Raw genomic sequence first — 25,025 nt, 5'->3', positions numbered from 1 at the left:
GTGAAATGAAGCTTTGCAAACCACTGTCTTTATTTTCTAAGCTCACTAGATGGCAATCTCTGTTCAAAGAAAAGGGTTAAAGGAATGGCAATTCAGTGTGTTTTCAACCCTTTGTTGAACAGAAAGTGGCATCTAGTGAGCTCAGAAAATGAAGACAGTGTTTTGCTTTGCTTCATTTGACCATTACTAGCGCCCTCTGCTGACGGAAAAGAAAAGCTTACAGCACCGGGTATTCCCAGGCGGTCTCCCATCCAAGTACTGACCCGGCCCGACCCTGCTTAGCTTCCGAGATCGGACGAGATCGGGCGTGTTCAGGGTGGTATGGCCGTAAGCGAGTGTACCAAGTGAAAACAAGCTATTTAAAGACGATGAACCCCAGAGGTTCTCAAAACTGTTGAAGACGCAGTTTGGGGTTGAGGAGTACTCAACTACATGTAATCACACTAGTAGTGCACCTATACATTTTGCAGTAGCTCTCTGGTAGTTCAACTACATTCATCTTCGAACCAACAAGTTGAATTGCTTTTTTTTGCTCTCTTTTTTTTCGGTACTGTAATTAACACTGCTGTATTTTTTAAGCATTCTTTCATTTGTTTTGTTCCATATTTATTCATTCATTTAGCCTGTTGCTATATGTATTCTTACATGTATGTATTTCCATGTTTATTTTTTTTCATTACTGTAATTATTTCTCAATTCTTTTGAACTTTACCTTTACTCAGACTTGAGTGACTTGTCGTCTTCCGTAAATTTGCATGATCCAAAATGTAGATATCTTTGATTTCAAAACTATCCAGATCGGCACAATCTTGAAGAACAAGAACAAAGAATTCATGGTCAAAGTGCATGAACTCCTACTTGAATTGTTGAACACTGTGAGGTTGTTTATTTTAGTTTTAATTAAAGATGTTGCTTCCAAAAAAAAAGTTGCATCCTCCGTACAGTTTCCTTGTCAGCTCTGTCTCCAGCAAAGGAGGAGTAGCGCCCTCTGGCGATGGTGAAATGAAGCTTTGCAAACCACTGTCTTTATTTTCTAAGCTCACTAGATGGCAATCTCTGTTCAAAGAAAAGGGTTAAAGGAATGGCAATTCAGTGTGTTTTCAACCCTTTGTTGAACAGAAAGTGGCATCTAGTGAGCTCAGAAAATGAAGACAGTGTTTTGCTTTGCTTCATTTGACCATTACTAGCGCCCTCTGCTGACGGAAAAGAAAAGCTTACAGCACCGGGTATTCCCAGGCGGTCTCCCATCCAAGTACTGACCCGGCCCGACCCTGCTTAGCTTCCGAGATCGGACGAGATCGGGCGTGTTCAGGGTGGTATGGCCGTAAGCGAGTGTACCAAGTGAAAACAAGCTATTTAAAGACGATGAACCCCAGAGGTTCTCAAAACTGTTGAAGACGCAGTTTGGGGTTGAGGAGTACTCAACTACATGTAATCACACTAGTAGTGCACCTATACATTTTGCAGTAGCTCTCTGGTAGTTCAACTACATTCATCTTCGAACCAACAAGTTGAATTGCTTTTTTTTGCTCTCTTTTTTTTCGGTACTGTAATTAACACTGCTGTATTTTTTAAGCATTCTTTCATTTGTTTTGTTCCATATTTATTCATTCATTTAGCCTGTTGCTATATGTATTCTTACATGTATGTATTTCCATGTTTATTTTTTTTCATTACTGTAATTATTTCTCAATTCTTTTGAACTTTACCTTTACTCAGACTTGAGTGACTTGTCGTCTTCCGTAAATTTGCATGATCCAAAATGTAGATATCTTTGATTTCAAAACTATCCAGATCGGCACAATCTTGAAGAACAAGAACAAAGAATTCATGGTCAAAGTGCATGAACTCCTACTTGAATTGTTGAACACTGTGAGGTTGTTTATTTTAGTTTTAATTAAAGATGTTGCTTCCAAAAAAAAAGTTGCATCCTCCGTACAGTTTCCTTGTCAGCTCTGTCTCCAGCAAAGGAGGAGTAGCGCCCTCTGGCGATGGTGAAATGAAGCTTTGCAAACCACTGTCTTTATTTTCTAAGCTCACTAGATGGCAATCTCTGTTCAAAGAAAAGGGTTAAAGGAATGGCAATTCAGTGTGTTTTCAACCCTTTGTTGAACAGAAAGTGGCATCTAGTGAGCTCAGAAAATGAAGACAGTGTTTTGCTTTGCTTCATTTGACCATTACTAGCGCCCTCTGCTGACGGAAAAGAAAAGCTTACAGCACCGGGTATTCCCAGGCGGTCTCCCATCCAAGTACTGACCCGGCCCGACCCTGCTTAGCTTCCGAGATCGGACGAGATCGGGCGTGTTCAGGGTGGTATGGCCGTAAGCGAGTGTACCAAGTGAAAACAAGCTATTTAAAGACGATGAACCCCAGAGGTTCTCAAAACTGTTGAAGACGCAGTTTGGGGTTGAGGAGTACTCAACTACATGTAATCACACTAGTAGTGCACCTATACATTTTGCAGTAGCTCTCTGGTAGTTCAACTACATTCATCTTCAAACCAACAAGTTGAATTGCTTTTTTTGCTCTCTTTTTTTCGGTACTGTAATTAACACTGCTGTATTTTTAAGCATTCTTTCATTTGTTTTGTTCCATATTTATTCATTCATTTAGCCTGTTGCTATATGTATTCTTACATGTATGTATTTCCATGTTTATTTTTTCATTACTGTAATTATTTCTCAATTCTTTTGAACTTTACCTTTACTCAGACTTCCAGATTGGCACAATCTTGAAGAACAAGAACAAAGAATTCATGGTCAAAGTGCATGAACTCCTACTTGAATTGTTGAACACTGTGAGGTTGTTTATTTTAGTTTTAATTAAAGATGTTGATTCCAAAAAAAAAGTTGCATCCTCCGTACAGTTTCCTTGTCAGCTCTGTCTCCAGCAAAGGAGGAGTAGCGCCCTCTGGCGATGGTGAAATGAAGCTTTGCAAACCACTGTCTTTATTTTCTAAGCTCACTAGATGGCAATCTCTGTTCAAAGAAAAGGGTTAAAGGAATGGCAATTCAGTGTGTTTTCAACCCTTTGTTGAACAGAAAGTGCCATCTAGTGAGCTCAGAAAATGAAGACAGTGTTTTGCGAAGCTTCATTTGACCATTACTAGCGCCCTCTGCTGACGGAAAAGAAAAGCTTACAGCACATTTTCTATGTTTAACAAATGTATAAAAAGGCCAACAGCGCCCAAGCCATGTCTGCATAATTTTTTTCCTATAGTCTACTTAAAGGCGCTGACACACCAACCCGATTATCGGCCGTCAGACAGTCTGGCGAGGTCACTGACTCAAGTCTGTTTGGTGCGTTCCGTGCTGTCGTCAGTCGGAGGAGCCGTCAGCTTTAATTTGGGCCGATTTGACTTGTTGAATCGGCCAGTGAGCAGTTGGACTCAATTACCAATCTGAAATGACGAGCGGGATGAGCGTGACGAACACCTCTCAAAATTTGACGAAAATCTTTCAAACTGACCTTTGTCGATCAAAAAAAGACAGATTAAGCAACTGCATTTCAGAAACACGTTTCGGTGAACTATTGTCCTAAAATACGAGATCGTATTCCAAACAAGCCGCCATTATGCTCGGCTTTGAAATTCAGGAGAAGCCAGACCCACGTGACGCGTTCGTCATTTCATTTTGGGCGACAATATGGGGACGTATTACGTCTCGCACACGCGCAGAACGTACGCTCAAGTCGGCGTTGCTTCGGTGTGTTCCAAGGCACTTTTTGGACCGACAGGAGCCGAATGATCAGTCAGACTGCCTTTTCTGCCGACAGTCGGCCGTCGGGTTGGTGTGTCAGAGCCTTAACACTTCTGTATTTCAGCATTCTTTTATTTGTTTTGTTTCATATTAATTCACTTATTCAGCCTTTTGCTATATTTATTAATACATTTATTTATTTCCATGTTTATTTTTTCATTACTGTATTTATTTATTCTTTTTTTTTAAATGTTTTATTTATAGACAGTCCATGCAATGATGCAGGTGAGTTGGAGAGTTGTTATATAACACTAATATTTACTTCACTTCCAGAGCTGGGATAAAAAAATTGGCCCTGGCATTTTTGGCCCAGGCGGCCCACACCCACCGTGATTGGTCAGACACATTCTGCAGACAGTCCTCTTAAAATGTGCGTGCATTCTATGATATGAGTTGCCTAGTGGTCTGTGTTCATGTGATAGTTTTGGATCCTTCAAGAGGGATCTCAAGACTTATCTGTTGATCTTACACTTAAATAATTAATTAATTCTTAGTTATGATTTTTATATTCATGGTATTTGTTTATTTTGTTTTATTATTGATATTTGATATTGTATTGTCATTATTGTTACTATTTTGCTTAATATTTTTAACTATTGTAAGATTCATATTTTGTCGCTTTGGACAAAAGTGTCTGCTAAATACAGTAACCATAACCATAACCCTTCCCAGAAGCTACAATAAAGCTGAGAGTAGTATATGTCCTGGAAAAGAGCGCGCGCACACACACACACACACACACACACACACACACACACACACACACACACACACACCCTCCCTCCCTTTCTGAGAGTTCCTGTTAATTTGCCTGCTCCTTACCACGTCGTCATCTACTCTCTCTTCCATCTTTTCCTCACTCGCTCCCATGGCCCTGTCGGGTTCACTCTCCTCCTGATCGGCTTCATCCCTGTCATGATGTTGTTTCTGCTTCTCTGTATAGCCAGCCACCTCTCCTCCTTCCTCTACTTCAGGTAATGCTGATGTTGAAGCAGCTAGCTACTACAGCCCTAAACATGTCAGAAATGTTGGCACATTTTGAGGCATCCTGTAGATTCTTAATCTTTTTCTCCCGTAATTTCACTGCACCTCCCTTGCGCTTTGGTGGTCGTTCGTCCATTTTAACGTGGATGCTAAACTTCCAGCATAACTATTACAGCTCGTGTCTCAGGGCCGGGAGTGGGGTAGGGGGTTCCTGGATTTGATTGGGTCAGGCCAGTGCCCATAAAGAAAATCAACCAATGGGCCGCTGTCAGTTCTTTATGGGCCGGCGCGGCCAAAAAATTAATTAATAAATAAAAAATAAAAGGCCTATAAATTATATCGGCGATGTGGCCCAAAAGTGCGTCGGCCCACCGGGACAATTTCAGGTATGCCAGATGGCCAGTCCAACCCTGTTCACGTCTCAAGGTGGAGCTGTCAACTCATATAATGCCGGCTAGTAAAATTAATAATAATGCGTCATATTTTAATTGTGATAGCCTATTTTGTGAATTAAATCTGCAACTGAAACTTAACCATATCACGTTTTGAGGGCGTGCACTGCACTAGTAGAGTTACAAAACTTCCCTTACCAGCCGCTGCACAAACATTGTAGCGCCACTCAACCAGTGAAAACCCAGAGTCTTATATAAGAGTGTAACAGATAAAAGGGGCAGATGCACAGCCCCTATCCATCAGTCAACGAGCTGCTGTGAAGCCGCAAACCCGAAGAACACGCAGAGATGTCTGCATGTGAGTTTGAATCGCTGGAGAAATCTCTGGAGTCCCACCTGCCAGAGGCCGAGCTGTCAGAAGTGAAACGCATCTTATTCGGAAAGGACACACAGTGAGTTGTCGCGAGAGTAGCTACTTGTTTAACTGTGGTGAACCGAACCAGTCTTATGGATCATATCATTTTCCATTCAATTTGTTCCTGGTAAATTATTATTCTGTTGCGTGGACTTTGGTCAGCTGTGTAAGCTCTGCAGTGTTCAACACACAACCTTTAACCTGTGCAAAGAAAGGATTACTCATTAAAAGGTTTAAAACTTTCTAGTTTCTGTGTCCAAGTAGGGCTCTTGCTACACTTAATAATGGTGTTATTGCTGAAAAGCACAAAGGCAAAAGCCAGGAAGGGGTATTAATCCGGACCTCTGTTTCTTTATGAGTCACATCTCCAATTATACTCACGGGAGAATAACATACTGAAGAAGTAAATCACAAACTAGGGCTGCAACGAACAATGACTTTAATTATTGATTAATCTGCATATTATTTCATTGATAACTAATTTTGTCCAAAAAATGTCCATAAATAGTAAAATATTATTTTATTATATCCCAGAGTGTAAGGCAAACTATTCAAGTACTTTGCTGAGTCCAACCAACAGTCCAAATATAGGCGTCGATTTCGGTGGGGACGGTGGGTATGCGTACCTATCAGATTTCGTCATGAGTCATTTTATAGGCCTACCCACCACTTTTTTTGAAAACCTCGAGCTCAATTTAGTTAAAAAAAATAAAGTTCATAACTCATATCATTCTTGAGCGACAGATGCCAACAAATCCACAAAAATCTCTATCCCCACAGGGCAGGCACAGACACAGCCGTTCTGTGGTGCAGAACTACAAATATTGTATTGCACAATATTACTGTTATTCCACAGGACTGCTCAGCCGCCTGCTCACACTTCAACACCGCTCCCTTGCGCTCTAACTTTGGATAAACTTTTTTTTCCTACACATCTCCAAGGAGCCAGGGACTTTTGGTTTGTGTTTGTCTTTCTCAAGGGATTGTCAGATTCCGTTTTGAAATGCTTTTTTTTTGGAGTTGAATTGAAACTTCCCCTGTGTAGGAATCATGCTCTCCATTCAAGAGGATTGTGTTTGCATTGAAACCCTAGAAGCAACTCTTTCCACGGTTATTCAGACCCCAGAAGTGTTTTTTTTTTAATCCCGCGCAGCTCCTCTCTCTGAGTCTGATGTCACGTCATGTCACATTGTCAACATGGTACATGGATACATGAAGCAGAACAAAGTGGTTCATATGTCTAATGCTTTTTGAAAACTAAAGGTTTTCTTCTTCATAAAACGTGTCGGACATCATCACATTTTTGTACACATTTTTATTCATTTACATTAGTAAGCTACAGGACAGCGTCTTTCAAAACATGACCCGCACAAAAGAGAAAAAAAAATGAATGCGTCATCATTTTGGTCGAGGGGTAGGGCTAAGGGGAAGGGCTATATACCCCTTGACGCCAAGTAAGGACGCAAGCTTACTTGAACAGCAAGGGCTATCCAGATTCATTGCGCAACAAGGAACATGGCTGCCCCGTCGACCAGAGAGATCCATAAATGTAAGTATTTTCAGCTTAAAGAATTGATTTAAAAATTACGACAGTCTTGTTTTGTGCTCTACACAGTCCTGTACATATATATTTGCAACCATATTTGTAATTGAAACGTTTTTAAAAATCGCTAGCTTGCTATGCTAAAGCTAACGCTAAAGTTAACGTTAACGTTAGCTACATTGCTTATTTGCACAACAGTCCCGCATTTCTCTGCCTTGAATGGACTCCATGCATGTCTACAGTGTTAACTAAACTCCATTGTTGATATCAGTGTATAACACTACCGTCCTGTATCACACAGGGACGCCGGAGGAAACCCAGTAGCTGATCCACTTTCTGAAAACGAGCAGAAGTTTCTGCGTTCGTGTTGTAGCCATTCATTATTGTATTGGTACTGTATTATTGTAAACATGTGTAATTCATTCCTGTTCATGCACCTGTACATTGTTGTTGGTCATGATACAGGACACTAATGAAGGAAATGGGGTATGAGGGGAAAGGTTACTGGCCAACAGGCATCAGACTGGAGTCAGAATAGCTGTAGTTTTTTGTTTGTTTGTGGTCTTGTGTGTCTTTTTTGAGTTTTATACATTTGAGTGCCTTCTTTATATGTGTGTGACATGTAAGTTAAATAGTTGATAATTGTTCTGTAATATAACATATTTTTATATAATGTTTTTGCCTGTAGTGTTTACTTTATTGGGCAATAAAGACAGCTTTTTGTTAACAAAGAAAGTGTTTCTGAACATCAATGACATTCAAAACAGTGATAACTGAAACAGATATACAACACACCATGCAGTGTGTATACAAATATGTATTGCAAACAGACCTAAGTATGTATGATGATGTAACCAAGTGGCGTCCCATTTCATAGGGGTATGTTTTCACCCCTACCCCTTACCCCTCGTTTTTCTAGGGCCAAGGGCTAAGGGGTAGGGGTAATAGAGAAATGGGATTCAGCCTATGTCTAAGTCTAAGCACTTCTGAAAATGCATTTCTGAAAATGCACTTCCAAATGTGTCTCTGTCCCCAGCACATTTCAAACCAAACTGACGCCCATGAGTCCAAAACCCAAAGATGTTTAGTTCACTAAATAATATGACAAAGAAAAGGGGAAATTCTTCACATTTTAGAAGCTAAAAAGGAATCTCTCAAAGATCTCTGCTCTGTGGTGTTTGGACTGAAACTGAAGAATACACAGAAACCAAGGGAGCAAAGGTTTTGCTCACTTCTTGCTATTGATTTAAAGGCCTTAGAGACACCTGTAAACAATTTAATTTGTTCAGTTATTACACGGAAACAATGTTAGATCTTCTTCCTATCTTCTGTTCATGGTGAAATACAAGGGTATTTATAGGTTATTTGACAGGATTTTTTTTTTAATGCATTCAATTTATCTAAGTGACAAGGATAATACAATACAACATAGAACACGGCTGCACGATCTATACGTGTTGCACAACCTCTTCACATCTGACTATTTGCTTTTAAAGTTTTAGTATTTCAAATATTAGAATACACTTTCCTATGTGTATATTAAGAGACTAGCAAAAACTGACCTACCTCATGTCTTTATGTAAATTACATCCAAATGCTTTTTGAGAATAATGTCAAATCACTATTCTGGTGTAGCCCTGTATATTGTTTTGCATGTTTTGAAAACATCACATAAGGGTGTCCATTGTGTAAATACTCATGAAGAATCTTGTCTGTCACAGGAAGTTGGACCTGCCTGCATGTGCTGTGAGTGCTGCCGCTGAGCGTGACTTTGAGCTGAAGGGTTACAGGTTTGAAGCTGCACAGGAACAACTGAGGCCGCCAAGAAGGATCCGTGTGGGACTCATTCAGAACCACATAGTTCTGCCCACTGATGCTCCCATCCTGGACCAGGTCAGGACTCAGACACGTTATTAAACAGGCCTGTCGTGGTTTCAGTGGGATAGAGACGGACAGGGTGCTGTACATTCTTAAAACTGCAGGTAAAAGTCACTGGTGTAAACCCTCTTCTTGTCCCCTCCACAGGTCAATGCCATGCATAGCCGGATTGGTGAAATGGTTGAAGTGGCAGCCATGTGCGCTGTAAACATTGTCTGCTTTCAGGAGACCTGGAGTGAGTGTTTTAATGAGTCAGAACTAGGGCTGGGTACCAAACTTTGATATTTTTATGCACCGACCGAATTACCTCCTTAGTATCGAGTATTGAAAAATGCCTTATCCGTCATTACCAAATATGAATACCTAAGGAGTAGAGCTCATCAGTGTCAGTGAGCCAATAAGCAAACAGCATGTTTGTACCATGCTTGTGATTGGCCAACATTACACATCAGAGGAATGCAGGAAAAACTCCACGCTATGCACAGAGATGGGGCTGACACGTGCATTTTGGGAAGCTTGACTACAGTGTGCGTCAAATAGGTGTAAAGTAGCTGAAAAAAAGATTTGTACCGTAATGTGGTGTGTTGTAATGTCTTTGTTAAAGTGGATTTTTTTTTTTATTGATAACGTTCAGGAACTGGTATGACGATAACGAAAAGTTACCCAGCCCTAGTCAGAACTGTACATTACATATTGGCCAGTTAACAAAACTAACCTTTTTGCTGTCCCCAGCCATGCCCTTTGGTTTCTGCACCCGTGAGAAAGAACCATGGACGGAGTTTGCAGAGTCTGCTGAAGAAGGAAACACCACACACTTCTGCCAAGAGGTGGGATTACAGAGTTCTGCCACAGTGCAATGATATGCTTTACTACAGTACAGAAGCCTAATAATAACTGTGATTCTATCATTAGCTGGCTAAAAAATACAACATGGTAGTTGTTTCTCCAATTCTGGAGCGAGAGGGGCTGCACAGCACTCTGTGGAACACAGCAGTGGTGATCTCCAACTCTGGAAATGTGCTGGGAAAGAGCAGAAAGAACCATATTCCCAGGATCGGAGACTTTAATGAGGTTAGTGTGCGATTTCCGTACATGCAGCTGTATGAAATTAGGCAAAATGCTTTGTTCACTGTATTTCTTTTACACTCAGTCTACATATTATATGGAGGGCGACACTGGCCACACAGTGTTCCAGACACAGTTTGGGAACATTGCTGTTAATATCTGCTACGGGCGCCATCACCCTCTCAACTGGTTCATGTATAGTATGAATGGAGCGGAGATCATCTTCAACCCCTCAGCTACTGTTGGAGCTCTCAGGTAATAGACTCAATGGAGTAAGTAGTATTCCTCCTGGCATTGCTGCAATGATGTCCAATTGTTTTGGTATTATTCATTTATTTTCATCAGATTAGGTTTTTACCAGTGGTGCTGTTAGGGGCTTGTTCTGACCCAGAACTCAGAGATTTCACACACACAGATAATGAAAGCAGTTTGTAAAGGTTTTAATGAAGAAAATAGTACTCAGAGATACAGTGTGGGTTTTGTCTGAGCGGGGAATCTCCTGTCTGGTCCGAGTACCGAGGCGAGCCGAGGGGGAACGATCCAGGTCGTACGAGACTTGAGGCGGACAGGCAGGGAAGAGTTCACAGTAGATTCCACAGGTGGAGGATAAGGCAGGACGGTGAGGGTGGAAGCTTGTAGGAACAGCGGAGGAGGCAGCAGGTCTGAGCGGTCACTGGACAGAAACACAGGGTAAGTATGAGCTCAGGAGAACAAAGACAAAAGCTAGGGTGCACAAGACAACACGGACACAACTTGAGTAAACTGAGAACTCAGAGCCAAGTTACCACATGGGTGTAGATAACGAACTGGCGCCAAAGAGGTGATCAGCCCGGGTTTAAGTATTGCTGGAATGAATCTTGTAGATGAGCTGCAGCTGTGAGGAATGGCTGTGCAGTGTTGATTCGGCCACACACCTTGACCTACTTTCCTCTGAACACACCTCCAGCACTCCAGGTGGAAAAACACAGACGACAAACAGAGAACAAAAACACCCAAAACAGGGCGGAGAGAAAGAGCTGCCCATAACAGGTGCAGTCTATGTGATATGCAGGAATACGCCATATACCCACTAGGAAAAGTCAAGGATTTCCATATACCCACTTACAAAAGCGCAAGGATAACGATACGTAACAACTATTGTTTTTGTGACAGAACTTTCACACTTACGTTCATAAATTCACCCCGCCTGTCTTATGAGTCGCATAGGAACAACAACACAGTTGCTTGGCAGTCATTCTCTGTGCAAATTTGAAATTAACTAATGTGAATCACTGGAATCACACTTGAAACAAGTGAATTTAAACTACACAGTATTTTGGTAAGCCTGCCCATTAAACTATACTGCTGCTTCGAGTGACACTGTAGCAGACGTTAACGGTACAGAAACTACAGAAAATGAGCCAGATAAGGCTGATGCTATATGTGATAACGTTATAAAATACTTATGGGGTTGACGCTCTGGGACGCGTCGCTCTGGGACTGGCGATAATGACGCTGGGAGGGAAAGATCACAGTGTATTCACTCCAAAAAACTAGACTACACCACTGGTTTTAGCCTGTGATTGTGTTTTCTCGTCATCATAAATTGACTATAAGTCACAATGCCCACCAAGAGCCAGTTTCTGCCTGTTAAAAGGAAGTTTTTCCTTGCCACTGTCGCACCAAAGGCTTGCTCTTGTGGGGAATTTTAAGGTCTCTGTAAATTTTGAATGTGGTCTAGACCTACTCTATCTGTTGTGATTTGACACTATAAATAAAATGTAATTGAATAGTGGTACCTATTCCCGCTGTTCCCCCCAAAACTAGACCTGTTGCTGTTGCTATACATATACTGTACCGTACTGAAGTTGTTGTTAGTTATTGTTTTATTAACATCAATAATAATGTTTTTTCTTGTCTACAGTGAGCCCATGTGGTCCATTGAGGCCAGGAATGCAGCAATAGCTAACCACTGTTTCACTTGTGCAATCAACCGTGTTGGGACGGTAAGTCAGTCTGCAGTCATTCACAGAGGTCTGATAAATGACAGCATATGAGAGCTCACAGAGTTGCGCTTTTGACAGTCAAGTTCATGGTTGTAGCCAGATTTTAGACATAAAGTGTTGTTTTCTTTAAATCTGGTTTGGTTAGAAAACATTCATGATTTTTAAACATTTTATAAAAGGCTTTTTTTGTTGTAAATGTTACAAAAATTGAGATAAAAAAATTACGATATCATAACGGCATTATGGAAGAAATCATGAACCACCTACTGTTTGAATGTAAGTGGGTTTTTCTCAGTTCTCATCCTCATCCACAGTGTGTTATATGTTACGCCAAACTGTTTTGTCTTGTGGATTAGGCAATATTTCTTCAGAACCCCTGATAGAGTCAAGTTGTTGTTCTTGTGAGCAGATTTGTTTTGATTCAGTTCGTGAATAAGAGCATTTTGCAACGACAGGTTTTTCTTGATGGAGGTTTTTCAGTTTGCTTCCTTGTAGTTTTTTCTCTGTGATTCTTGTGTTTTTTTATTTCTAGTTTTCTCTCTTTGCCAATCCTTTTTCAGTTTGTTCCTATCCTTTATTACCTCTTGAAGTGTATTTCTCAAAGCTTTCATCTCTCTTGAGTATCTTTCTCGTGTTTTAAGATAAGATAAGATAGACTTTATTAATCCACACTGGGGAAATTCCTGTTACAGCAGCTCAAAAGAAAACATGTACACACATCAGAATAACAAAAATATACATTAAGTAAACACAGATGGAAAAAAATATACATTAAGTATAAGAAATTGAAAAAATAGAATTAGTTATAATAATAATAGTAATAAATCAAACATATTTACACAATAAACATCCTTCTATAAACAGACAGTATAGAGACACAGATGTACAGATGAGTAAGGTGTGGACTCACAGTGTCACGTAGGGGGTATGGTGTCCAGAGGGCAGACCAGAACAGAGCTAGCCCTCTTCACCAGTCTGTTTAGCCTTTTCCTGTACCTCCCTGTGCTCCCAGCTCCCCAGCAGGCTACTGCATAAAAGATTGCAGACGCCACCACAGAGTCTTGCACACACCAAAGGACCTCAGCCTCCTCAGCAGGTGGAGACGGCTTTGGCCTTTTTTGTACAGGACGTCTGTGTTTTTGGACAAGTCCAGTTTTTTGTTGAGGTGAACACCCAGATATTTGTATGTCTCGACCATCTCAATGTCGACACCCATACCATACCAGGCGGCCTCCTGCGAAAGTCAACCACCATCTCCTCTATCATGCTGGCGTTGATGTGAAGGCGGTTTGACTCACACCAGTTGACAAAGTCCCCGATGACCTCCCGGTATTCCTGATCATTCTCCTCTGATACCCTCCCAACAATGGCAGTATCATCAGAGAACTTCTGCATGTGACAGCTGCTTGTGTTGTACCTGAAGTCCGCTGTATACAGGGTGAAGATAAAAGGAGCGAGCACGGTACCCTGTGGTGCTCCTACTGCTCATCACCACATCAGACACACAGTCCTGGAGCCTCACATACTGTGGTCTGTCAGTGAGGTAATTGATGGTCCATGCAGACAGGTGTGGGTCAACACCAGCTCCCAATAGCTTCCCCCAGAGCAGTGATGGTTGGATTGTATTGAAAGCACTGGAGAAATCAAAAAACATGACCCTCACAGTGCTCCCAGTGTTCTACAGGTATGACAGTGAGCTGTGTGATAGATAGATAATGGCATCCTCCACCCCTATGCCTGGTTGGTAAGCAAACTGTAGGGGGTCCAGTTCTGAGCTCACCAGGGTTCTCAGGTGTCGCAATACAATCCTCTCCAAGGTCTTCCGCTTTTTGATGCAAACGCACATTTTGCATCATTTGGGCCAATCGTCGAAACGAATCCTGTAAACGCACTGCCTGAAAACGCACTTTTTTTAAACCTGGTCCCAGGGTGAAAAAAAACGAAAACGGCTCCCTTTTGGCTTTGTTTGGACGGCGAAGCCGCATACGTGCGTATCGATGATGTCATCACCACACCCCTTGACCTCTAACGTTATGTAGCTAACGTTAAACATCGCTAAAGTAACTGACGCTCCAGCAGGGACGTAACGTTAACGTTGGCTGCTATGGTTAGCTGTTTATAAAGTGGAAGTAGAAAACTTATCAACTAACTAGCTAATCTGTCTGCTTATCAACTCCTTGAACGGATTATAGTAACTTTTAGCACGGCTTATTGTAGAAGGGCTACCGCAAGAAAAACGTGTAGATTATCAAAAAGACATTGGATCATTGATGTTTGTTTGACTGCCAATGTTAGCTAGCAGTATTAGTGCGCTAACGGTAGCGCTGCTAGCTAGCGTGCTGACAGAATTGCAAAATAAAAAGCAATCCAACAGCACATTATACAATGTAAACAAAGACACGTTTTCTTGTGGCGGCCTTTATAAAATGAGCAGTGGTGAAAGTTATTATAGTCTAGCATGTTATGATTGGGAGTGACTGAAGACTATACTCTTCTTCTCCGTTTTTGCTGAATTTCTGTAGCAGAAACAGCGCTTCCATCTTTGCCTTTCCTTATTCCTCTTTTAACTCTGCCTCACTATGTATGTTCTCTCTCCGCTTTTTTTGGTATTCCCTGTTCCTTCTCCTTCACTCCTCCACTGATAGCTGCTGCCTAGCCATAACTTTCTAGAAAAAAATAATTGGGTTAAATGTTGGTTAAATTCATTTTCTGGGGATACATATAGTAAGGAATATTGTACACTTTCAATATTCCAACCATGTGCATCCCCAATGACTAGAAGTCCTCGTGTTACAATAAACAGACATTGCACCACACACAGTTGGAGTCAGCTGCAGAGCAGTTTAACCCCTGAACATTCCTAATTTCCCAAATGTATTACAATGCTGCTCAACAGTCACTGTGATTGCTGTGCAAAGTCTTCCCTGTTTAACATGCATTTTGGGCCTGTGTGGAAGAAATATAGGGGGAAATTACATAAATAAAAATAAAGAGGTTACGGAACCATTACAAGCCATATTGGTATTTATCATGATCGTAAATTATATTCAAGCCTCCACTGAGGATGATTTGGAGGGTTTTGTCAACACCGTCAAACTACACGTCACCACCGTCAGACAGAAAGCCTGACGGTGTTGACGTCTGACGGTAGTGACAAAAACCTGCTTTTCTACATGATATACATGAGTTGTATACGTTAGCCATCTTGAGTTCCCTCTGTTGCTAGCTACCTCTGGCCTCTACTTAAAACGTATAAATGTATGTCGTAATTTCATATAATCTTTTTTACAGTGACAGTGTTGACACATCATTGTTGTGATACTAACAATATCAACACTTTTATAATACCATTTTTAAATAATAGCAAACTTACAGTAGCCTGGCTGACCTTGCTGCATGTAGTCAAGGGGGTAAGCTTCTCCTCGGAACGCATAGCTCCTATGGCGCCATTTTGATGCTAACATGCCATCACCTCCCGTTAGCATTCCATTGACTGCCATTCACTTTGACAGCGAATAATTTTACATCTGAAGTGTTTAAAGACTCTATTTGTCCATTGTTTATTTCTAAAGAAACACGACAATGTATAAAAGGCTCCATTACCTTGTACCTCACGTTATGGCTCCGTAGCAGACGTTTTTATAAAAATAGGCTAACGATTGTGTCATAATCACGCGATTTACTGTTGCACAGTAGAGAAATTACCGTATAGTACAGGAGAAGCTCGCAGACAGTTTCAACTTACATTAGCTGTTTAAGTTTAATTACTAATGTTAACTAGCATTTCAGTTAGCAATAATTAGCCTGTGTCCATGTTATCTCCTTACATATACCTACGCTCTCCGTCTCTGCAAGATTGGGAATGATTGAGATTTCTCTTGGCACAGCTACCAGAAGACTTCCAACTTTCAGACAGGTTGCTCACATCACATCTACGTCTTCAAGCTCAGTTTGAGGCTGCGCAGTAACGCTCAGCCATCTCCAGAAAAGTGCTTCTAATATCCTTCACTGGTCTCCATCCAGAGCAACGGGATCTGTTGGTCCATTTTATATATGTCAATGTATGTAGTAGATCTGGAGGGTGGACAAGGGGGTCCTCAGCAATATAGTTGTGACCTTGTGGTTGCTGGATTTTATTGCTTTTTATATATATCTGATGGTGTTGACAAAAATGTGGTACACATTTTGAGTAACTTATTGCTGCTTTTAGTTTTATAGAAACTTTTCACTCTGGTTTTTCATCTGGTAGGCTAAGTATTTTATTCATTTTAAAAACAGTTTTTATTGTTTTTTATCAAACTGAAATGATAATCCCTTGTTTGAGGACAAGTGATTTTGTGGTTAATGGGCTCGCATATAAAAATATAATTCATTAAATTAAAAAACAAACTCATGAAAAAAGTTTACATTTGTGCAAAAGACCCTCAGATTATTAACCCTGAATATTTATATTCATCAACAGAATTAGCACTTTTCTTAGTGGGACATGTTTTCACCAAATTCTCAAGAAAGTATACATTACTGATTATTATCCTAAAGACTATTTACATACCCAATTCTTCCCAAAATTGGGACCACAATTGGAAGTTACACAGCAATAGGTTGTGGTAGCTATGGCCCTCTTCAGGGGTCTCCACTCAGCTCAGTTCACTGTTGGGAGCCGGTGTGACTTTATGTTTATTTGTGTATTTCTCACAGGAGCATTTCAAAAGTGAATTCACATCTGGTGATGGAAAAAAAGGTAAGAGATTTATTTCCTAGAACTGAGAAAATTAGCTTAATTTTCATTTAGCTTCTTTAACCTGTAAATGTGCATTAGTATGTTTTTTCTTACAGATAACCTGAATATTTTGTGATGTTATTTATTTTATCAATAATAGTAATAATAATAGTTTTCCTAGTCTGTCATGTTTGGTCCTACATACAGTGTTTCAGTACCACTTAGAGCTCTCCTGACTTTTGCAGCTCACCATGACTTCGGACACTTCTATGGATCGAGTTATGTGTCTGCTCCTGACGGCAGCCGCACCCCGGGGCTCTCCAGGACCCGTGACGGACTCCTGGTGGTAGAATTGGATCTCAACCTGAACAGACAAATCAGCGACAAATGGAGTTTTAAGGTAAAAACTAACTGGGAATTGTATACAGTATGTTGCCTTCATGTATGTCACATTTTGACCTACTTTAATGCTACATCTACACTACTATCGACGCAAGAGTTTTAGCTCCAGTCGCAGAACTAATCTCCGTCCATAGTCTATATCCATGACGTTCCACGTCCGGAATTGCTCCGTTGCCGCCGGAAATTCCCCCGGATGTCTGTTACCTTCCGCTTTCTTTGCGTTGGAATTTTAAACTCCGTTGGATTTATGAGGACTATGGTTAACTGGTCCTCAGATCTCTGCAGGGTAAATCTGTCCATTCTGAGTTTTCTCTCGCACGACTAAAACAACTTTTGAACGTACACATCTTCCACCCAAACAAGTTCCTTCCCGAGGCTTTGCAGCGTCACTGTGGCTCTGCCCGGTGCTTAACGCCGCCCATGACGATTGTGATTGGTTTAAAGAAATGCCAATAAACCAGAGCACCTTTTCCTCCCATCTCGGAATGCTGTGTGAACTCCCCAGACCCTCCTCTGCAGCCCTGTGGAGGAGGTCTGGCAAAGCGAGACTACATTCATATAAACACGTCTGACAATGCATAAAACATGACCATTCGTACATGATGGGCATGGGCGTGTTGGTGTAAACAGGAAGCAAATTGTCTGACGTTACTCTGCGGTTGACAATCATGGATGTACTGTATACGTTGAAAACAACAACAATAACGAAAAGTAAGACGGATTTATTTGCTTGGACCGATGACGAAGTGGAACTTTTACTGAAAGGTTTGTAAGCCTACCTAACCGATAAGACCGACTGACGTGTATTGTTGTTTCCAAAGGAACATGCCCGCCCAGAATACAAAACAACCCAAGTGTTTTCAAATCAAAATGGGGACAGCAGTGTTTCCAAAGTCTCCATTCTCGGAAATGCTGTATTATTGTGGATGCGAGGCACAACTTAGCAAATATCTTTTCCATTCAGTTGCTGAATTGAATTGAAAAGATATTTGTTTTTAAAGCTATAGTGCATAGTTCCTGTCTCCCCCATGAGGAATTCTAAGTAATGACAACAAAAACCCCACCCCTCCTCCACGCAGTTACTTGTAGCCAAGGAGGACACAGAGGATTAAAAAAACATGATGGTCGCTTCAGAAGAGGTAATTATCTTCACTTAATTTTCTGAACACGAAAGTCGCCGGACGACACCAGTTTCTGAACATAGCCATACTGAGAAATACACACAGACAGACAGTTGCGTGGAGCTGATCTTAATTAGCTTTGTATCAACTCATTTGGCAATGGCTTGAATGTAACGGACGTTCAATGATATACAAAAGTTACGCACTAAAGCTTTAAACAAAAAACGTAGTAATGTAGCTGTAGCCCATCAAGGTTTATGTGTTCCTGCAGTGATTGGTTGGTTGTATATTAGACATACTTGCTAAAGAGGCAAAGGTTTTAAGAAGATTTGTATTATGTAAACACCATTGTGTCAAAAAAAACAATATATTCTCCTGGACTACTGTTAATCTATGTATGTACCTTACTTTGCAGATGACAGGGCGATATTCTGAGTATGCAGAGGAACTTACCAAGGCTGTCAGACATGACTTCAAACCCAACATAGTGAAGGAGTAGATGATATTCTACTATAGTAGATTTAAGTATGAAACTAATCAAGTTCAGTTCTTTTCTTTTTCCATAAAGTTGGGATTGTTTTATTAGGAATGACCCCTTGAGAAGTAGCATCTCTTTTTTGAGGGGGTCCTTTTTCTTCTGCATAATTTGTTGTGTATGTATGTAATGTGTATGTCACATTCTTGGTTCTATCACTGTATGGCAGAACACTACATTCAAAGTCAACCCAGTGTTCTTTATAAGTGGATAACTAACTTTTCTTGATTTCATTGTTGATCATTTAACACAAGCCTGGCTTTTTCAGTTGTCTAAAAATGTATATGGAGCTGTTGACCGATCAACAAGTCCTTAAAGCGAGACCATGTAACTGTTGCTGAACGGTGGCCGCTGCAGCCACAAGTGCCAATTATGGGTTAATGCTAAATACTAAAACAGTTTTGTAACTGTAGCATAAGGTAGGGAAAGTTCACAAAGTCAGTGAGTTACACATTAATATCTATCTTAAGTTTGCTAACACTAACTATAGTTAGCCACTGTCTGTACGCCAAAGGTCTAACTAGACCAAGTAAGGCTGTAGCAGCTGCATTGAATTGAACAAGGGTTTGTTTTATTGCATATGAATTCAACTTTTAATCAGTACAACAAAAAATGACTTCTCTTTAAAAAATGAACTTAGGGATGGGCAATATGCCCCAAATTTTGTATCCTGGTATAGGTCATTTCATACCTTGATAACAATATACATCACGATATAGCATGTTTTCTGGTAATTTAATAAAAAAAATAGTTTATATGAAATAACCACATGGTAAAGCCTATTTTTCTATAGTCCTGTATGAATTAAACACTTCACTACGAATGAAAAGTACTAAGAAGTTTGTCGTTTTATTGAGAACTTTAGTGCAAAATGACAACTTGCAAGCCGCCGGCCTCAGCGTCAGGAAGTATTGCGTGATATCAAGTCTCGCGATGTAACAAATTGCTTCACGGCACTGCACACCTACACCCATTCAGGAACCGGCTAACAAGGTAGCAATGGAGTTTTTCACACTATAGTTATGGCTGAGCCGGCTAAAAAGAAGCAGAAAGCTAGGGAAGCATTGTCTGAGAAACAGAGAAAGAGGAAACGGCAGACTGACCTGAGTCCTGAGCGAGGAGTCAAACACAAGTAAACATAGGAGCTGCCAAATATCTATTCCGAAGCTGTAGGGGGAGCTCTATAGAGAAACCTGCGAGCAAAAAGTGAGAAAACAGCAAAGAAATGGCCAAAACTGCATAGCGCCTCTTTAAAGACTTTATAAGATGGATCCAACTAATTTTCATTAGAGGCACCAATAGAAAATTGTTATAACCATTAAATGATCAAATGAATCAATCAAATGAAAGCATTTAGGCTATTTTGGCTGATAAGGTAGATGTCCTCTCAGGACTGTGTGGGCATCATGTACAGAATGTGGTTGACTGACAGCTCCTTCACTCTCTAGTGAGCTTTGTTGCACCTACTGCGGGAAAAATATTACATCTTTATTGTTCTTAGCACAAAGAGTTTGGTGACCTCACATCAAAATGTACAACCGTTTTATTATGACAATTATTAATTATTCAATTCATAGATTATAGGGTGCTGATAATCTACTCGATAGGAGATTTTAGGTTAATATGCTTTAGGGGAAATACGGTTGGTTGGACTACTGATGTTTAAGATGACTTTGTTCATGATTATTAAATCCGTTCTCCCAAAACCACGTTAGTTATATGAGGCTCATATTAGCTGGCTAATATTGGAATGGCCTATATAACTTATATGAAAAAATAGTCATATCAGATTGCGCCAACCTTTGGCAAAATGTAAATATAAAATTAGGGTTTAAAATGGAAGTGTTTTACTTAAATACATGACAAGGGTGGAGCATATGTTCAAATCCTTTTATCACAACATATAATAAATGCCCCTCTATGTTTAATAAAAAAAATAAGGTTTGTGGTTTAAAATGTGTTGTTTGTTCTTCCCAAAAAACACAACCAGGAATACATCATTTTTTTTTATTTATTCAGAAAAGCAATTACATGGTATATTTTTTATTTATTTAAATAACACATCATTATGTCTGGTTTAAAGTGTAGTGCAAAAACATATACACAATACCAAAATAAAACTAAGTGACAATGACGAAATGACCTAGTCTTCACAACAGAGAACATGAGTCAGAATTACTCCTTTGTACTGCCACCCGATCAAAACAACCATACCACTTATCTATTTATCCAGCATGTTGCCACAACACCAAAACACAAAATGCCGAGCTGGTTTTTCCAGTTAAGTCAATAAAACTGATGAGTTCATGTTTCAGTATGTCAATCCATAGTCCATGTTCTTCTGCAGTCAGATTGAGTTCCACAGACAAACTTTGGGGTTTTGCATTGAACTAGTTGTCATTTGACACGCAAGTCACACTTCAGAGGAAAAATTACCTGAGACTCTCAAAACTACTTCCTGTATTCCCTGTTGATAGAATCATCAGAATAAAAAGTGACGGAGAGGTGAGTTAGAAGGATTTCTTTTAAAAAGGCAAGTGGAGGTGAGGCTGGAGGCTGCTGACAAGCCTCTTCAGGACATCAACACTTAACAGCACAAATAAATTAGATACACTAAAATGTTGTCATCATCAGCCCTGAATTATGCGCACACTATTTCCTGGTAATTCCTATTCTATGTCATGATTCCCACATTTTATCCACTGCAGTTTCACAAATCTGAAATACTCACACTTTGAGATTTCAACAGCTCCAATATGGGTCATTAAAATTCAACAAAGATGCAATAAAATACATTTGAACTATCTGCTTATCTCAACAACAAAAAAAGTGGATTAAAAAAATAAATTCAATTTAGATTATTCAAACTCCCAGCTGTTGATCCTTTACGGGTCGAGTGGTACTGACTGTGTAGGAGGGAATAATAGCGGTGAAAATCTGCAGCAGTCATGTTATCAGTTGGGCTCATTAGCACCGGAGAGGAGGGCCCAGGGGATCTGCGACAACTGACACCAGGGGGAGCCACAAGCCCGAGACTGTCGAACCTGCAGCATCAGAAGATCACTACAATGGTGAGCTGAGGAGAAGAGTGAAATCCAAACCCATCTTCACTGTCCATCAACTCTCCTTAAAGACCAACAGGATATCCTCATCTGTCCCATAGCTCCGCCGAGCCTCCTCAAAGTTACTGACGCTGGTGCAGCACACCCCTGAATATAAAACACACACACACACACACACACACACACACACACACACACACACAAACGTGTTACTACAGTAGCAGTCAAAGGATTATAGTAGTACAAGAATCTAAAGCTAATTGTCTTTTTCCTGTTTTTTAGCCACTAGCAGTGTGGCAATGTCTGTCTTTGTGTCCTCAAGTGTCACAATGAGGTTCACATGAGTGAAATATCTCAACATCTATTGGATGGATCGCCATGAAATTTGGTACAGACATTCATGTTCCCCTCAGGATAAATTGTAATACTTTAAATGATTCTTTTACTTTACACATAGTCTATAGCCACGACGTTCCACGTCTGGGATTGCTCTCTTTCAGCCGAAAATTCCACTGGATGTCAGTCTTTTCGCATGTCCGTTACCTTCCACTGTCTTTGTGTTGTAATTTTAAACTCTGGTGGATTTGTGAGGACTATGGTTAACTGCTCCTCAGATCTCTGCAGGGTAAATCCAGACAGCTAGCTAGACTATCTGTCCAATCTGAGTTTTCTGTCGCACGACTTAAACAACCTTTGAACGTACACATGTTCCACCAAAACAAGTTCCTTCCAGAGGCTATTTTGCAGCAGTACCGTGGCTCCACTCAGCGCTTAGACCCGCCCAAGACGATTGTGATTGGTTTAAAGAAATGCCAATAAAAGGAGAGCACGTTTTTCTCCTATCCCCGAATGCTGTTTGGACTCGCCCGTCCCTCCTCCGAGGCGCTGTGAAGGAAGGTCTGGCAATGCGAGACTACTTTTCAAATTGCACCCTCATCTGCTCAAAATGTCAATGATCTCAAAGGTTGGCTATTCCACAAACTGTTGTTGATTGTTTTGCATGCAGAATTAAAGAATTATCTTGGAGTTAACAACTAAAAAACAGACTAAAATAAGCTTTGATCTAATGCTGCAACTAACATTTTCATTAATCTTTTAATTTAATTTTTTAGATGTATCGGTTAATTGCTTAGTCAAGTTGTCAGAGCCCAGGGGTGAAGACTTCATATTTTACGTTTTGTCATCTGTTATGTAATTATTATTAATTATGAAAAGCCGAAAATCCTTACTTGAAACTACAGTGTTTGCTAGATAAATGACCTAGATAATTAAACGAGTATCAGAAGTGTTGGTGATTATTTTTCTGTTTTATAACTAGTCAATTAATCCACTCATTTTTTTCAGCACTACTTTTATCTAAAAAGAAAACTAATATCCCTTTTTGTGGCAAAAACAGGCAACAGATATCAGGGCATCCAAGTCCTGATGTAACATCTGACACTGTTTCTTGGCATTATATTTTAAAAACTGAAATTAAATATATATTTTAAACTGTTTTCAGAAAGGCTTCTGTAACCGTTTTCTTATTCGATTACAGTTACGCAACATTCTGCCTGTGCTTTGGACATATGAGATTACTCACGGTCAGAATATGCAGGGTTGTTGTAGAAAACACAGCCAGTGGTCCTGTTGAAGCCACACAATACCACAAAGTGGCCCTGGTACTCTGGCTTCCTGCAGAAACACTTCTGGCCTACAGGCAGGAAGCAGCAGTATTTGACAGGCGAGGAGCACAGTTCACATGTCAAGACGACAGCGTTGACCAGCACTATGGCAACGTGGCCATGCTCCAGATGAGCCTGGATTTCCTGAACTGTCACAGAGCTATGAGAAGACATCCACAAAGACATTTCATATGTTATATTTACTTTATCTAAGGCAAAAGCTGGTGGCTTGTCAAAGTAAATAAGTATTAACAGCAAAACTCACCATTTCTTTACCACCACACCTTTGCTCTCTGCTTTAAGGAAGAGCTCATTCACTCGGTCTTCTTCTGTATCAAAGTGTTTCTTATAGAAGGACTGCAAACCATACCAAAAGACAAAGCCACTATCATAAACACAGAACTAGGAACATAACAATCTTGCTAGGACAGTACCATTGGTGTAGACTCAGCAAAGTACCTGATTCCTAAAGCCCTTATCAACACCCAGGGTCTGCGTGAAAAAGCAATGTTTGATTCCTAGATGGCACATGAGGTAGGCCAGGTCAATAGTCCACACACTCTCTGTCAGCTTGAGCTCCCAGCATGCTCTCTGAAACTCCTCATCACTGACTGGATGGAGATACCTGCAAGATTAGACAGTTAGCCTGTGAATGCCTATGGGTTAACTGTAGTGCACCAGTGTTACACTTGTCATCAGTTCCGTGTTTCTAGGCATTACAATTTCATTATCATATGCTCGGTGTTTATTATAGTTATTCAGAAGACCTTTGGCAGACTACATATAGCAAAAAATGATTAACACTTACTTCAGGACCATCCTGGAGCAGGCTAACCCACAGTCCCAGTGGAACAGCTGCCTAATGACAGGAACATTCAGCAAGACGGCATCCTCTGAGAAAACCAGTGGGGTTATTATTAATGTTAGTTACACTTTCACAACCGTAAACTGGAGCTGCTTTCGTAAACATTTCAAGCTAGCTCAATTCGTAACTTTATGTTTAAAGTTATTGACACCAGGTCGAGTCACTCACCTGTCATTCTGTTGTATTCTTTCTTAGACAAGCGGCCCACTAGCTAACGTTAACTCAAGACAAGCTGGCCAGTCTTGTTTACAGCATTGAAGCCGCGGTTGGGTTTCTTCATGGATGCTTAGTAGCAGTACTTAGTACAGCCCAACTGCAATATTAGCTGTCAGGCTAACAGTATTAACGTAAACTAGTCTGTTGGCAGGTTCACTGCTTATACAGCGAAGTTAGCTCCTCAACGCACACCACTGCTGCACATACACTTATTAGTTAACTAAACAAATACGCGATATAAGTAAGAAAAACTATTTTTTGGCAAGTTTTTGTAACGGTGAAGCTCTGCTTCGGTTAGCTGTTGTTTGTTAGCATACTGAGAAGCCTCTTTCTTGTGTTTGTTCATGTTGGTATGCTGTAAGTTATGCTGCCCCCGTGCGGTGCGGGGTAGTCTTCTTTAAAATGTTTCAGGCTAGAAGG

The 25,025-nt window shown here is 40.5% G+C and overlaps 2 protein-coding genes and 3 non-coding genes across 7 annotated transcripts; 1 reads left to right on the top strand and 4 right to left on the bottom strand.

Annotated features, from left to right (window-relative positions):
* Window positions 1-214: 214 nt before the first annotated feature.
* Window positions 215-333, bottom strand: LOC144518827 (5S ribosomal RNA). Its single transcript, XR_013502047.1, has one exon. It is a non-coding gene; the product is annotated as a 5S ribosomal RNA (ribosomal RNA).
* An 878-nt stretch (window positions 334-1,211) lies between these two features.
* Window positions 1,212-1,330, bottom strand: LOC144518816 (5S ribosomal RNA). The gene has a single exon (XR_013502040.1). It is a non-coding gene; the product is annotated as a 5S ribosomal RNA (ribosomal RNA).
* Window positions 1,331-2,208: 878 nt separating this feature from the next.
* LOC144518804 (5S ribosomal RNA) lies at window positions 2,209-2,327 on the bottom strand. The gene has a single exon (XR_013502029.1). It is a non-coding gene; the product is annotated as a 5S ribosomal RNA (ribosomal RNA).
* Window positions 2,328-5,327: 3,000 nt separating this feature from the next.
* On the top strand, window positions 5,328-20,754 carry upb1 (ureidopropionase, beta). 3 transcript variants are annotated; one of them, XM_078250118.1, is made up of 11 exons: window positions 5,328-5,586; window positions 8,814-8,985; window positions 9,118-9,205; window positions 9,703-9,797; window positions 9,883-10,041; window positions 10,121-10,290; window positions 11,939-12,020; window positions 16,719-16,761; window positions 16,986-17,140; window positions 18,222-18,281; window positions 18,679-18,755. In XM_078250118.1, the coding sequence occupies exons 1-10, from the start codon at window positions 5,483-5,485 to the stop codon at window positions 18,252-18,254; spliced, it is 1,101 nt and encodes a 366-aa protein (XP_078106244.1). In that variant the 5' UTR covers window positions 5,328-5,482; the 3' UTR covers window positions 18,255-18,281; window positions 18,679-18,755. The 3 variants fall into 3 exon arrangements, with proteins under 3 accessions (XP_078106244.1, XP_078106242.1, XP_078106243.1); XM_078250117.1 differs by lacking the exons at window positions 5,328-5,586; window positions 18,222-18,281 and adding exons at window positions 6,540-7,098; window positions 7,394-7,483 and having other exon boundaries at window positions 18,679-20,754; XM_078250116.1 differs by lacking the exon at window positions 18,222-18,281 and having other exon boundaries at window positions 5,329-5,586; window positions 18,679-20,754.
* A 37-nt stretch (window positions 20,755-20,791) lies between these two features.
* On the bottom strand, window positions 20,792-24,963 carry gucd1 (guanylyl cyclase domain containing 1). Its single transcript, XM_078250119.1, has 6 exons — window positions 24,558-24,963; window positions 24,333-24,417; window positions 23,984-24,149; window positions 23,790-23,881; window positions 23,443-23,684; window positions 20,792-22,007 (listed from the first exon to the last, which is right to left on the bottom strand). Exons 1-6 carry the CDS (start codon window positions 24,562-24,564, stop codon window positions 21,916-21,918), a joined length of 684 nt encoding a protein of 227 aa, XP_078106245.1. The 5' UTR covers window positions 24,565-24,963; the 3' UTR covers window positions 20,792-21,915.
* Between the last annotated feature and the right edge of the window lie 62 nt (window positions 24,964-25,025).

This window comes from Sander vitreus, chromosome 5, assembly GCF_031162955.1.
Source record: "Sander vitreus isolate 19-12246 chromosome 5, sanVit1, whole genome shotgun sequence".
Classification (NCBI taxonomy): Eukaryota; Metazoa; Chordata; class Actinopteri; order Perciformes; family Percidae; genus Sander; species Sander vitreus.
This window is presented reverse-complemented; position numbering and strand designations above follow the sequence as displayed.